This window comes from Crassostrea angulata, chromosome 4, assembly GCF_025612915.1.
Source record: "Crassostrea angulata isolate pt1a10 chromosome 4, ASM2561291v2, whole genome shotgun sequence".
Lineage (NCBI taxonomy): Eukaryota > Metazoa > Mollusca > Bivalvia > Ostreida > Ostreidae > Magallana > Magallana angulata.
This window is the reverse complement of record NC_069114.1, coordinates 31,037,266-31,051,287: the sequence shown is the minus strand read 5'-3', so window position 1 is coordinate 31,051,287 and position 14,022 is coordinate 31,037,266. Positions and strand designations below refer to the sequence as shown.

The 14,022-nt window shown below is 32.7% G+C and overlaps 1 protein-coding gene across 1 annotated transcript; it reads right to left on the bottom strand.

Moving 5' to 3' along the window:
• Positions 1-9,250: 9,250 nt before the first annotated feature.
• Positions 9,251-13,668, bottom strand: LOC128181904 (uncharacterized). Its single transcript, XM_052850473.1, has 3 exons — positions 13,438-13,668; positions 12,012-12,393; positions 9,251-11,578 (listed from the first exon to the last, which is right to left on the bottom strand). Exons 1-3 carry the CDS (start codon positions 13,597-13,599, stop codon positions 10,857-10,859), a joined length of 1,266 nt encoding a protein of 421 aa, XP_052706433.1. The 5' UTR covers positions 13,600-13,668; the 3' UTR covers positions 9,251-10,856.
• Positions 13,669-14,022: the final 354 nt, after the last annotated feature.

Below are 14,022 nucleotides of genomic sequence, written 5' to 3'. Positions count from 1 at the left end.
TCTTGCCCTTAAAGCTGAACCTTGTGTGAACTCATCCCTAGGAGGTGAATAATCAATAATTAGAAAAAGGTCTTTTTAAGGTCTTCCGTTTCCAACGGAAGACCTTATAGTTTTCGTACGATTTCTTATTAAGGTCTTCCGTTTCCAACGGAAGACCTTATTGTTTTCGTACTGTTTCTTATTATTATTATTATTATTTTTTTCCAAATTTTGTGCACGCGATTTCTCGCAAACCATTCAACCGATTTCAATCATTTTTTCACAGATGATGGAACGTGACTTGAATTTTATATGTTTTTAAAGTTTTTGACGTCGTCACTTCCGGTACCGATTTACGGCCGATTTTGTAATTTTTACGACCTATTTTGTGCAGAGATGATCTCAGAAAGTATTAGAGATATGAGTTTGAAACTTTCAGGATATGTAGAGTAAAGCTTGAAGTTAGGCCCTATTAAATTTTATGTCAGTGGCTATATTCCTTAGAGCTCACTGAGGCACGATATTTGGGTACGAATTTTCATTCAAAATTTTCATACGTTTTGTTCTGTATCTTTTTATCAGTTGATATTTTGTTAAGACATATATAACAAAAGTAGTAGATAATAAAAAGTTCTTACCAACAAAATCAAGAAAAAGGGGCTGGCCCCTTAATTTAGGGACCAAGACGTTCGTAAACTCTTTTACAAATAACTTAAAAATGATAAAGATTTTGTGATGCATTATAGAAGCAAAGTTGTTGATCGTACCAATATCTATTAGAAAAAAACTATTGCCACGCCCATTTATTACGTAATTAGGGATTTTTAGGGGCCAAAGTACTTAAACTTTGACGCAATATAGCTAGAGAAGTAGACATATTTTGTTAGACATCATAGAAGAGAAAATGTTTGAATTAATGATTTAAATCGATTCCACTTATCAAAACACGAATTTCTGTCCCCATTAAGGATCTAGAGGGCTGGCCCCTAAAATATTCAATCATTTGTATCTCAAAAATGATCAACAATTTTAGATTGGTGTAAGAACAAAAAAATGTTTGTATTCTTAAGACCTTTTGAAAGAAATCAAGAAAAAGGGGCTGGCCCTTTAAATTAGGGGCCAAGACAGTCGTAAACTCTTTTACAAATAACTTAAAAATGATAAAGATTTTGTAATGCATTATAGAAGCAAAGTTGTTGATCGTACCAATATCTATTAGAAAAAAATATGGCCACGCCCATTTATTACGTAATTAGGGATCTTTATGAGCCAAAGTACTTAAACTTTGACGCAATATAACTAGAAAAGAAGAAATATTTTGTTAGACATCATAAAAGAGAAAATGTTTGAATTTATGATTTAAATCGATTCCACATATCAAAACACGAATTTCTTTTCCCATTAAGGATCTAGAGGACTGGCCCCTAAAATATTCAATTATAAATATCTCAAAAATGATCAACAATTTTAAATGATTGTAAGAACAAAAAATGTTTGTATTTCTAATACCTTTTCAAAGAAGTCAAGAAAAAGGGGCTGGCCCTTTAAAAATATGGGCCAAGGCACTCTTAAAATCTATAACAAATAATTTTAAAACAATAAAGATTTTGTAATGCATTATAGAAGCAAAGTTGTTGTTACTTTGTTACTTTATTAAGCATTTGAAAGGATATTGACAATCGTATACATTATCTGAATGGGAGAAGATGAGTGGAAATTCTGAAATTTCATTGATATTTTAATGGTATCGTTTAAAAAATTGAACGGAAGACCTCCTCGTTACTCGTAACGAGATCGTATCTAGTTATTATTAAGGTCTTCCGTTTTCCAACGGAAGACCTTATTGTTTTCGTTCGGTTTCTTTTTCCCTATTATTATTATTTTTTTTCTTACAAAATTTGTGCAGGCGATTTCTCGAAAATGGCTCAGCCGATTTTCGTGAAACTTTTAGATCTAATAGATATTAATCCGAACTTAATATACAATTTTTTATTTTGATGACGTCATTTCCGTTCTTGAGAAAATGACGTTTTAACGATTTTCAGAGGGTCGGCTTGTCCAGGGATCTCCTCCTAAACGGTAAAAGATATTGAGTTCAAACTTTCAGGGATTGTAGACAAGAGATTGTAGATGTGCTATTTGGCGTTCATATTTGTCATGCTCAAAAGGCGTTTAAGCTCGCCTGGTCCTGAAAATTGAGACTAAAAAAACGTCGTAATTTTTAATGGTTTTCTTAGTTTGTCTCTTTTCTGAAAAATATTTTGTTAACACTTGTAATGCAAAAAAGATTTATATTTACAAGACCTTTCATTTGATATCAAGGAAAAGGGGCTGGCCCCTCAAATTAAGGGGCCAAAGGGCTCTAAAGTCTTTCATCTGTAGCCCTTTACTGAGTGATATTTTGTGAACAGTTATAGAAGCAAATATGTTTATCTTACAGATATGTATCCAATAAATGTAATGATTTTATCATGTGTTACGTAATTAGGGGTTTTTAAGAGCCAATAAGTCCAGAATTTTGATCACCCATATCTCAGAAAGGAAAAATATTTTACAATAAAGTATAGAAGTATAGATGCTCAAAATGATGTACTAAATAATATGCAATTTTCAAAATTTCGTTAAATGGCCCCTATAAGGAGTTATGGGATCGGCCCCTAAAACGTTCTTTCCTATATATCTCAAGAAAGGTAACAAATTTCTAAACACTTGTTGAACAAAATGTGTTGAGATTTAAATGACCTTTTATTTGATGTCAAAAAAAAGGAGCTGGCCCTTCAAATTAGGGGACCAAAGGGCTCTAAAGTCTTTTATCTGTAGCCCTTTACTGAGGGATATTTTGTGAACAGTTATAGAAGCAAATATGTTTATCCTGCAGTTATTTATCCAAGCAATGTAATGATTTTATCGCGTGTTACGTAATTAGGGGTTTTTAGGGGCCAAAAGTCCAGAATTTTGATTACCCATATCTCAGAAAGGAAAAATATTTTACAATAAAGTATAGACGTAAAGATGCTCAAAATGATGTACTAAATAATATGCAATTTTCAAAATTTCGTTAAATGGCCCCTATAAGGAGTTATGGGATCGGCCCCTAAAACGTTCTTTCCTATATATCTCAAGAACGGTAACAAATTTCTAAACACTTGTTGAACAAAATGTGTTGCAATTGAGATTTAAATGACCTTTTATTTGATATCAAAAAAATTAAGGGGCCAAAGGGCTCTAAAGTCTTTCATCTGTAGCCCTTTACTGAGGGATATTTTGTGAACGGTTATAGATGCAAATATGTTTATCTTAGAGTTATTTATCCAAGCAATATAATGATTTTATCGTGTGTTACGTAATTATGGGTTTTAGGGGCCAAAAGTCCAGAATTTTGATCACCTATATCTCAAAAAGGAAATATATTTTGAAATGCAGTATTGAAATAAAGATAGTCAAAATGATGTACTAAATAATATGCAATTTTCAAAATTTCGTTAATTGGCCCCCATAAGGAGTTATGGGATCGGCCCCTAAAACGTTCTTTCCTATATATCTCAAGAACGGTAACACATCTCTTAACACTTGTTAAACAAAATGTGTTGAAATTTAAATGACCTTTTATTTTATATCAAGAAAAAGGGGCTGGCCCCTCAAATTAGGGGACCAAAGGGCTCTAAAGTCTTTCATCTGTAGCTCTTTACTGAGGGATATTTTGTGAAAGGCTATAGAAGCAAATTATGTTTATCTTACAATTATGTATCCAAGCAGTGTAATGTCATGTGTTATGTAATGAGAGTTTTTTAGGGGCCAAAAGTCCAGAATTTTGACCACCTATATATCAAAAAGAAAAAATATTTTGAAATGCAGTATAGAAGAAAAGATGCTAAAAATGATGTACTTAACAACATGCAATCTTCAAAATTTGGTTCAGCGGCTCCAATAAGGAGATAAGGGACCGGCCCCTAAAACTTTTTCTTCTAAGATATCTCAAGAACAGTGACGAATTCTAAACACTTGTTGAACAAAGCTCTTACACCTGTAGCAAAATAGTATCTGGCCCCCTAGAATGTAGACCCTGTTTTTTTTTTATTCAAAATCATGTTTAGCTGTTAAATAGCAAAATCAAGATAGAACAAATTCTAAAATCAGACGGAAGACCTCCTCGTTGCTCGCAACGAGATCGTGTCTAGTTATTATTATTATTTTTTTCCACAAATTTTGTGCACGAGATTTCTCGAAAACTATTCGACCGATTTCGACCATTTTTTCAGAGAAGATGAGACTTGATGTAAACTTTATACGTTTTTGAGATTTTTCCTGTCGGCACTTCCGGTACCGATTTAACGGCCATTTTGTCCATTTTCACGACCTATTTTGTGCAGAGCTGATCTCAGAAACTATCAGAGATATGACTATGAAATTTTCAGGATAGGTAGTCTATAGTTTGAAGTTGTGCACTATTATATTTTTTACGCCAGTGGCGCCATTTTTTGGAGCTCGCCTAGGCACGAAAATTGGGTATGAATTTTCATTCAAATTCTTCATACGTTTTCATCTGTATCTTTTTATCAGTTGATATTTTGTTAAGACATATATAACAAAAATAGTAGATAATTAAACGTTCTTTCCAACAAAATCAAGAAAAAGGGGTTGGCCCCTTAAATTAGGGGCCAAGACACTCGTAAACTCTATTGCAAATAACTTAAAAACGATCAAAAATTTGTAATACAATATAGAAGCAAAGTTGTTGATTGTAGCAATATTTATCAGGTAAAATCATTTTCACACCCATTTATGACGTAATTAGGGATTTTAAGGGGCTAAAGTACTTAAACTTTGATGCAATATATCTAGAGAAGGAGACATATTTTGTTAGGCAATGTAGAAAAGAAAATGTTTGCATTGATGATTCTAATCGATTCCACTAATCAAAACTCTAAAGTCTGTCCCCATTAAGGATCTAGAGGGCTGGCCCCTAAAATATTCAATCATTTGTATCTAAAAAATGAACAACAATTTTAGATGGGTGTAAGAACAAAAAATGTTAGTATTTGTGAGACATTTCGATTGAGAAAAAGGGGCTGGCCCCTTAAATGAGGGGCCAAGACACTCGTAAACTATATTACAGATAACTTGAAAACAATCAAGATTTCAAATATCTTTGGTACCTAGCCTTTTTACAAAATTGATACCAGCGAGATTTTAGTCACTGTAAGTGAATTGAGACACAAACTTTTATAAATGATAGACAATCGATTGAAGATATATTAAACGGGTTTTCTTTTGTCAACCGTCACTTCCGGTACTCACCAGAAGAGTTCAAACAATTCATTTTTTTCACAAGTTTAACTGATTATCTTTGGTGTTTCATCTCCCATGATTAACAGTAGTGTACAATAAACAAATGTATAAAAAAAACCTAGCTTTTATTTTCATAAACCTCTTTTGTTCGTCCGTTTTCGGTCTCGAGACAAAAAACCTAGATTCACCAAGATCGCAGATTTGGCAGAGAATATCGATATTTCATCGTATCATATGAAAACAAAATCGGACGGAAGACCTACTCGTTACTCGTAACGAGATCTAGTTAAATATTCTTATTTTCAAAAACTATTTAGCCAGAAAATCTGAAACTTATGTCAAAGCATTCTCGGGTGGTGTAGGTTGGTTGTATGTTTAAATCATGGCCATGAGGGGAAGTGTATTGTGGAACCAGTATTGAATTTGATTTTTATAAAGTTTATAAAGGAAAAAGACGCATTATCTCCATCTCATATAAACTGATTTTTTTTTTTTAATTAGTATTATTTGATAGAATATTGTTTCTCAGAAATCCGATTGTGCGCATTAATCGTTGTTTCTTCTGAAAGGAGGATTTTAACAATTGGCATTTTTAAAAACTATTTATGAGATTAAAATTATGAATTTTTTCATGTTCAGGTTTTAAGCCATAGTTTTTTAAAAATATACAGTCTTGCAACCAAAAGTTTTAGATGTTCTTCCTTTTTTGTATTTAATGTAAGATATGTATTACCACCCTGTCAGACACCAGTTTTCATTGTTGGAAAAGAGAAGGTTTGGGATGGAATACTGTAGTATACAGCATTAAAAGTGTAAATAAACAATGATATTTTCATGATTATACATGTTTATGAAAAACCTGTTTATTGATGCTCGGTATAAGGGAAATCAAATTTATTTGGGATTTAGAAGTAAAATGGTAATAAGTGGTAATAACATCATGCTGAAATTGCACGGTGATAACATTTGTCCTGGTTAAAGAGCTCAATTTAATGCAAACTGTCGACCTTGGAAATCGACACAAATAAAATACTTTTAGCAACCTGTACATTTACATGAATGCAAGACACCAGGAAGTTAAAAAATCTTTGGCTTCTTAAAGCACGAAGAACTGTGGGATCTCCTAACAATACTAATTTAAAAAAGGAGGAAGAAATCAAAATTATGGATGTCTGTTTATTTTGTCTAACTGTAAAACTATTTAATTCTCTTCAATAGTTGACTTTATATGTATGTTAACTAGAAAAATATGATCCTTTTAGATGATGGAGGAATTTGTAATACTATTGATTATAGATTCTAGTCAAGGTCAATTCTACATGCATTGGTTTAAACAGCAACATATAATTAATATATCAAAGAATTTATTAACAAATAAAGATACATGTATGCATGTATATACCTAGTAGGAAAATATTACATTGCTTAGAAAGAGTCATTATCCCGGCTTCAATATATCTTAATTACTCACTCAGATATGGTTAAGTGTTATAAATAATTCATTTTTACATAACATTTGACATTTTCAACACCACTAAAGTTTCACAGTTCAATCCTCTAAATTAAATTTTTGCTTGATGTTTTTTTTTCTTTTTTTTTAATTGATTTATCTCGGTAATAATATTTACTTACATGTACATAAAAATAAAATCCCATGCGAAAAGTAAATAAATGTGAAATGGTTTCTTTTATACTTTCTTAATGTTGGAAGACAGACGACCTTTAACAACCAAAATAGTTGTATGTTTGCATAAGACCATAAAAATATCAAAGCCCCCAAATCCTGTTAATCAATGCTGCGTCATGATGACAAACTTCCACCCAGGTCCTTATATTCCTCCCTTTTACACGTTTTTATCATTAATATAACACTCGAGTTTCCTTTAAACGAAAAGGAACCGCGTACCGCGTCAGGTGTTTTAAAAGTGATCATGCATGTGTCGAATTTATCATCAGGCCTGATTTACGTGGGAAGAATGGTTCTGCCGATATGATACATACACATGGAAAGACATGCATTTCTTTGACTGTCTTAATACATGTGGTTGCATGACATGAAACAATATCTTCTTTCCTTAAATAAACTTTGTATAAAATAATGTCTAGTTACTGATTTTCAGTTTCGTGCAAATTGCAAAACCTTAATGAAAAGCCCACCACCCTAATTTTGATGGCAGTCGGAATTTGAACATGATCACACTTTTTTTAAAAGGTTCAGCAAACATTTTGAAATACCAAAGTCATAATTGACAACTATCATTTTCTTTCCAAGAAAAAAAAATTGAATAACCACAGGCGTCATGAGATATAAGTCTATCTTTTTATCACTGCTTTTTGTGATCTTTGATTTTTATGGTTATAGCTAGTCATAAACGTATGCATACATTAACCACAATTTAAGATAGCAAACATAAAAATAAATTTTAGCATTTAAGATGGTTTAAAATATGATAATTACGAACAATTTGTAAACTGGAACTGAAACTTTGATCAATTGCAGCACACTTATCATTGGCAGTTTTTATAGGGCGTAATGATATATATATAAAGAGAAACTGTCAGTGAATATTTTGAAAAATAGATAATGCTAATTTAATTGTTCGTGGAAAAGGCTTGAAAACAAAGTTAATATTTTAGACATCCTTTTTACCTTATTTTGCTCTAACTATATATTAGCTGAATGACCTACTTTACTTCAAACTACTTATGACTACGAGTTCCTTAGACTTGTTTCCAGTCGAGAGAGAATTCTTGATTTTTTTAATCATTCTCCTTGATTGAATAGAAGTGTCATTAATGAACAAAAGAGAGCAAGTCCGCTGTGCATGCAGATATACGTGTTCATAATACATACACATTAGCTTGAGGACTAACAGCAAAAAAGTTAATATCGGAAGGAAATCGAAAGGAACATATGAAACTACGTGTAAAAACATTGTCAAAATGGTCATGATAGTTGAATTTACATTCATTAATCTATATTTACATCCACCGAGAATGATTCAATATGTTTCTTACGGAAATTTATTGTACTTCGTAGCTCTGTAGAAACTGACAGGACTGAAATCTACACGCCCCGTTTACCAATAGGTCGAAACCTTAGTCGACCAAGAAAAATCACAGACTGCAAGAAACAATCATGATGATATCAGACGAAATGTCAATATAAGTCGATTTCGCTGGTTTTTTTTAGCTATAGTTCTGATTCCATTAATAATAATTTAGATAATTTTACTTACTTTTTACGACCAAGTTTTTAATTTGTTAAAAGAAAGATGTAAATAAAAACAATAAAATGCTTTCTTTGATGATCTTTGCACGTTCTGAAGGTAGCGGTCATTGCAGAAAAAATTACAGTAATGTTATCAAATCAATGTCAAATATCAAATTTATAAGCCACCCCAATAATCATTTAAGTCGTTCTAAAGAGTAATCTGTAATGAAAAATTCATTGATTTTTACATGAAATGACGTGAAAAAGAAACGAAAAATAATACTTTTCCTGTATATGAAAAAATCTTATATACTGTCCTTCCCGATATGCTTTATTTTATTACATAGAATATACTTCGACATTTTGACGGTGGTTTTGATAGGTTCAAGGCGGTCTGACAGATGGTTCTTGTTTACAATCATCATAGTACTCGTCGGTTTAAGTTCAGAAGTGCGCATTATGTAAGAGCCATTTTTATTTTCCACTCCATTAATATTGTGAGCTAGTTTACCTGTAAACAAGATTTTTTTTCTTAGAAAAACTATTAATATATAACAAAGTAAGAGGTAAATAACAAAGACAAGGTTAAGATTTCTATTTTTTTTTTTATATTTGGCCTTATATTTCTACTTTTTTCCAATCGATTCCTAAACTAAATAACAACGCAGAATAAATTTGCTAACAAAATTGTAGAAAATAAAATGAAAAAGAAAAGTTTACGTACCCTTATATAAAATGTTAGTCTTGCCTTAGAAGATAACTTCAAAGTACCGTTGGAAAACAACTTTATTATTTGTACATGTACAAGGTTACAAACACAAAGATAGTCAAATATCATTACACATATAAATCTGTATACAGAAAATTCTTTCAGGAAAATTTGTGGTGACACACGGTAGAGCTACTACAATGAATATAATACCGCAAAATAAACATGACAAAGATCAAACGGTAAACTGCACCCCGTTGCAACCTATCAACATTTGAAGTTACAAAATGATAAAATTGATAAAAATTCGTCTTTCCCAATATGCCTGATTTTATCAAATAAGAAGTGTCATTTACAAACTTTGATTTTAATAACGAATATAATTTTGGTATAGAGGACAGTTTGTGGTAATTTTGTTTTTGGTTTTTTTTTTTCGAAAAGATCGGAAATTTTTTTCCCATGATAAAAGGCAATAACGTGAACACTCATCGTAAATTCAGAAGTGCGCGTGATCTTCAAGTCATCGTCAATGCTCACTCAGTTGTGAGCTGATAAACCTGAAAACAAGATTTTTTTTCCTAGAAATACTATAAATATAACACAGTAAGAGGTAAATAACAAAGTTTTAAATTTTTTTGTTATTGACCTTTCATTTCTACTCTATTTTAGTCGATTTCTAAACTAAATAACATAGACAAAATTGCTAGCAGAGGTGTCGAATAAAAAATGGAAAGCCACTTTCCATTCACCTGATTATAAATTGCTTTTTATTGCCGTAAAAGTTAACTTCAAAAATCTCGTGGGGTAACAACTTTAGACAATTGAAAACAAAACCGTTGAGTTCGTACGTATACATGGTGACCATCACGCAAGTTGGTCAGAATATCAGAACATTTTTATTTTTTTATTTTTTTTTTTTAAAATGCAGTACAAAGACGACGATCAATATATCGGTATCATATAGATGCTTCTTATTAATGTAATTACAATTTCTATTTACAGGGAAATTCAGTAAATTCCTTATTTAACGTGAATACTTAATTCCGTAATTCTACTGTTTTGGATCAAATCGCGAGAATATTAAATCGCAAGCACCAATTTTTTGTTATGATTTTAAATAGTTCAAAATCTGTCTGAAAAATAAAAGCGAGACTTAAAAATTTGCGAGGCTTGTTTCTCGTGATTTTACGCTAGTATTAATTCTTCGCGTCAATTAAGGAATCTAAATGTACATCATTCTGATTTCATAATCTTTCTCCATAATCCACATGTATACATACATGTATGCTGTATACATATGAGTTTTCTTCGTAGGGAAAAATAATTAAAACTTTTCGATATTGGTTTTCAATAATGGACGTAAATAATATATCTCTTCACATTCCAGCTTTATTGTTTTATTTTATTCATGTTTGACCAAAAAACTTGTCAAAAAAAAAATACATTCCTTTTTAAAAAATGGCATTAAGAACAATCATAGAATATCATAAAGGTGATATTCGAAACAACAATAAGATCATTTGCATCAAAAAGATAAATTGTACATACATGTAAAATAAAGAAATATTCTTATGAACATATTATGTAAAAACAAAACATTCTATATGTATACAGGTATATAGACTGAGTAAATATCTTAATTGGTGAGAGTATAATGGAGCGGATCTAACATATGCAGTGCGACGGGGTACATCTGTCTGCAAGACACTGCTGGATGCACCAATCTAACATTCCAGCAGTATTCTTGTATGCTTCAGTCACTTCTATGTCTTGGCATGTCTTTGATGACTGAGTTGTGGGCGACGACGACGATGATGATGATGGTGATGGCGTTGATGATGGTGGCGATGGTGTCGATGTCAGAATTGACATCAAGGTTGTAGATTGCTGTGTTGGTGCAATGATTTCCTCACAGTCACAGTAAAAGGATAAACACACGTTTTTCGAACAGGCGAAGGTGCAGATTTCGTTAAATTCTTCAGTATCATCCATGAAAGAGTTTGGATAGCATTCTCCATAAGAAACTGGTTTTTGAGTGGTTGATGCTAAACTAGTTGTAGGTCTAGGGGTGCTAGTAGTTGAAATTGGTTTAGGTGTAGTTGAAATTGGTTTAGTTGTAGTTGAAATCGGTTTAGACGTCGTTGAACTTGGTTGAGCTGTCGTAGCTGGTTTCATCGTTGTTGAGACTGGACTCGAAGTTGACGATGTCATGTTGCTTGATGGCGTCAGTGTTGTTGGCTTGGGTGTCACTGTACCCCCGTTTACGTATTGATAGTGATCAAAGTTTTGGCAGCTGTCCAGAATGGAAACATCAGCGCATCCATAGAACTGTTCCTGTTCACCGTAACCAAGGCCGCACAAATCATTTTCGCATCCCCAGGAATTGCCTGTTGTTAAAAATAAATATTGATGAAGGTAAAAATAAAAAAATATTTACTTTGTCATGGCAGCTAGGTGTTTTTGAACAAATGTTACCGATATATGTCACGTACATTTTCATAATAAGTTAAACTTTTGACATTGGAAATGCATTCGGAGAAATTTCAGGTGTTTGATTTCTATTGCATGATTTCTGTTCTTTTTTTTCTATTCACTTTTCCCTTCTTTTAGAAACCACAAAGTTGTAACTGATACTTTTCCAATCGTGGGAAGAAATATACTTTTATTTTTATTCTGTACACGAAACGTAATAGATACTCAAGATTATTATGGATATTTTACACATGTACAAAGGTTGCATGAGATGCATGTTTTGATAGTGTTTCAGTCACGGTTACCTGTGCATAATTAACAATGATTGGAATTATATTTTCTTTTTACCTGTGTTATATTTCCACTGAAGAACGCATTGAGAACACTGCACGTTTTCTGGTAATAGCAACTGAACCGTATACTCTCCTAACTCTGGACCGATATAGTATCGGCTTCCTTCGCCATCAGACAAACTTAGGACGTGTTCGTCAAGGCATTCCTGTGTGACAGGCGTGAAAGGATTGTTATGTTCGCACAGCCGGAACTCAAAGTAGCCCAGATGATTGGCTGTTATCTGAACTTTAACCTCAATGACGGAGGCAGTTTTTTCGAAGCATTTCGAGATTATTCCACTGGAATAAACCCCACCGCCTTCATTCTCTCGTGGCTGTGGAGCGTCATAGGGGTCGCCACACACTCCACATTTTCCTCCGTTTGTTTGATATTGATGCTATACAAGAAAGAAGGGGGAATTATCAACAAAGATCAAATAAACGAGATTGAGAAAAAAATATTATAAAGATTAGAGAGTGATAAATTGCTAGGGTTTTGTCACATCAAATACACTAGACAAATGTCTGTACACATTGCACAAAGGGCAAACATAATTTGAACATTTTTCCTACAAAGTTAGTCAAAGCAATTTTACTACTCGTTAAATTCGTATACACTTGGTATACTATAGAACAGAAAGCGTGCATTTTTTGTTACATGATTACACGAATCCTTACGTAAGATTACTAGCTTCTAATAGCTCTGTCTGAACTAGATGCGCGTTTTTGTCACTTGAAATTTGTTACATGTTAACTGATATTTTTGCCCTGACAATTACGTTTTTTTTAGTCTGGATTTAAACCCAAAGTCTTAAAACTATGCATGCACGCGCTTTCATTTTAAAATTTTCGTAGCATTTGATTTTCAAAATACAAAACTTCCCGGTCTAGTTCGTTGATCACTTCAATTATAAGACGTTTGTTCACTGTATACAGAGAGCTGGTTCAACAGTTGGTTCAATAACCTGTCTGTCTTTGCATTTAATTTCAGAGGGACAAAATCTTTTCACAAACATCAGTGTATTAGTTTTGGCAATTTTTCATCACGGTCATCGATGTGCCAAAAGAATTGTTTTAAAAGGCTGTGTTACATAAGAAAGCTGGTAGTAGAAATGCTTTACAAGCAATATTCTTCGAGTCTTATTTTTTTTTAAATTTAATTTTTGCTGTTTAATGTAAATAAAGTGAATCTAATGTAATTATGCTTTTGCATGTAACTGTATGATTTTGATTTTTGTTTTGAGAACATTTATCCACTGTTTCGAACAATTCGTGACGTATCTCAATTTTTAGGAATTGTTCGAAAAGACAACAAAGTATAGGTATGTAAATTTTATAAAATAATTCCCCACTTTACACACATTTATAAACAAAATTTTAAAAAACCATACATGTATTACGTAGTACAATTCTTATCCTTTGGTCAGTTTCATATTTCTTACCTGTTTGCCCCCACAGAACATTTGCATATGGTTGTAGTTTTGTGGTGTGTCCCAGCCTAGGGCCCACATTGACCCCCGGGCAGGTGGGTCCTCAAGGTATCCATGGGGTTCCACCAGCGTAAGAGTGGCAAAAATCGTCAGAAAAATAAATAGATTCGCCATGATTATAGCGAGTCAGACCCGGGTATAGGTCGATGCGGATGTAAAAATAGTGTGTGCAGAATGTATAACGTCTCGAGTTTAAATACCCGAATTCATGGTGTATCAATTCTCTTTCTTGAGTATATTTTTACAGGCATTAAGGGTAATTCAATGAGTATGACTGGGCTATGACGTTCTTCCTCATTTACCCCGCCCTCCTCACGTCAGATTTGCATGTTATCACTCTCACCCCGAAGTCCCTGGTCCCACGGTTTAAAAAAAAAAGACGAATGACGTTAGTTTTTGTAATGTAGTAAATCTTGGCTTTGTCTGCCCATTCTTTGGGTTCTATGTTTCAATGGATATGATACATCCGCTATTGATTTATTACTTAATCAAAGCATCGACACGTACAAGTGTGTACTGCATGGGCTATTTTTATTT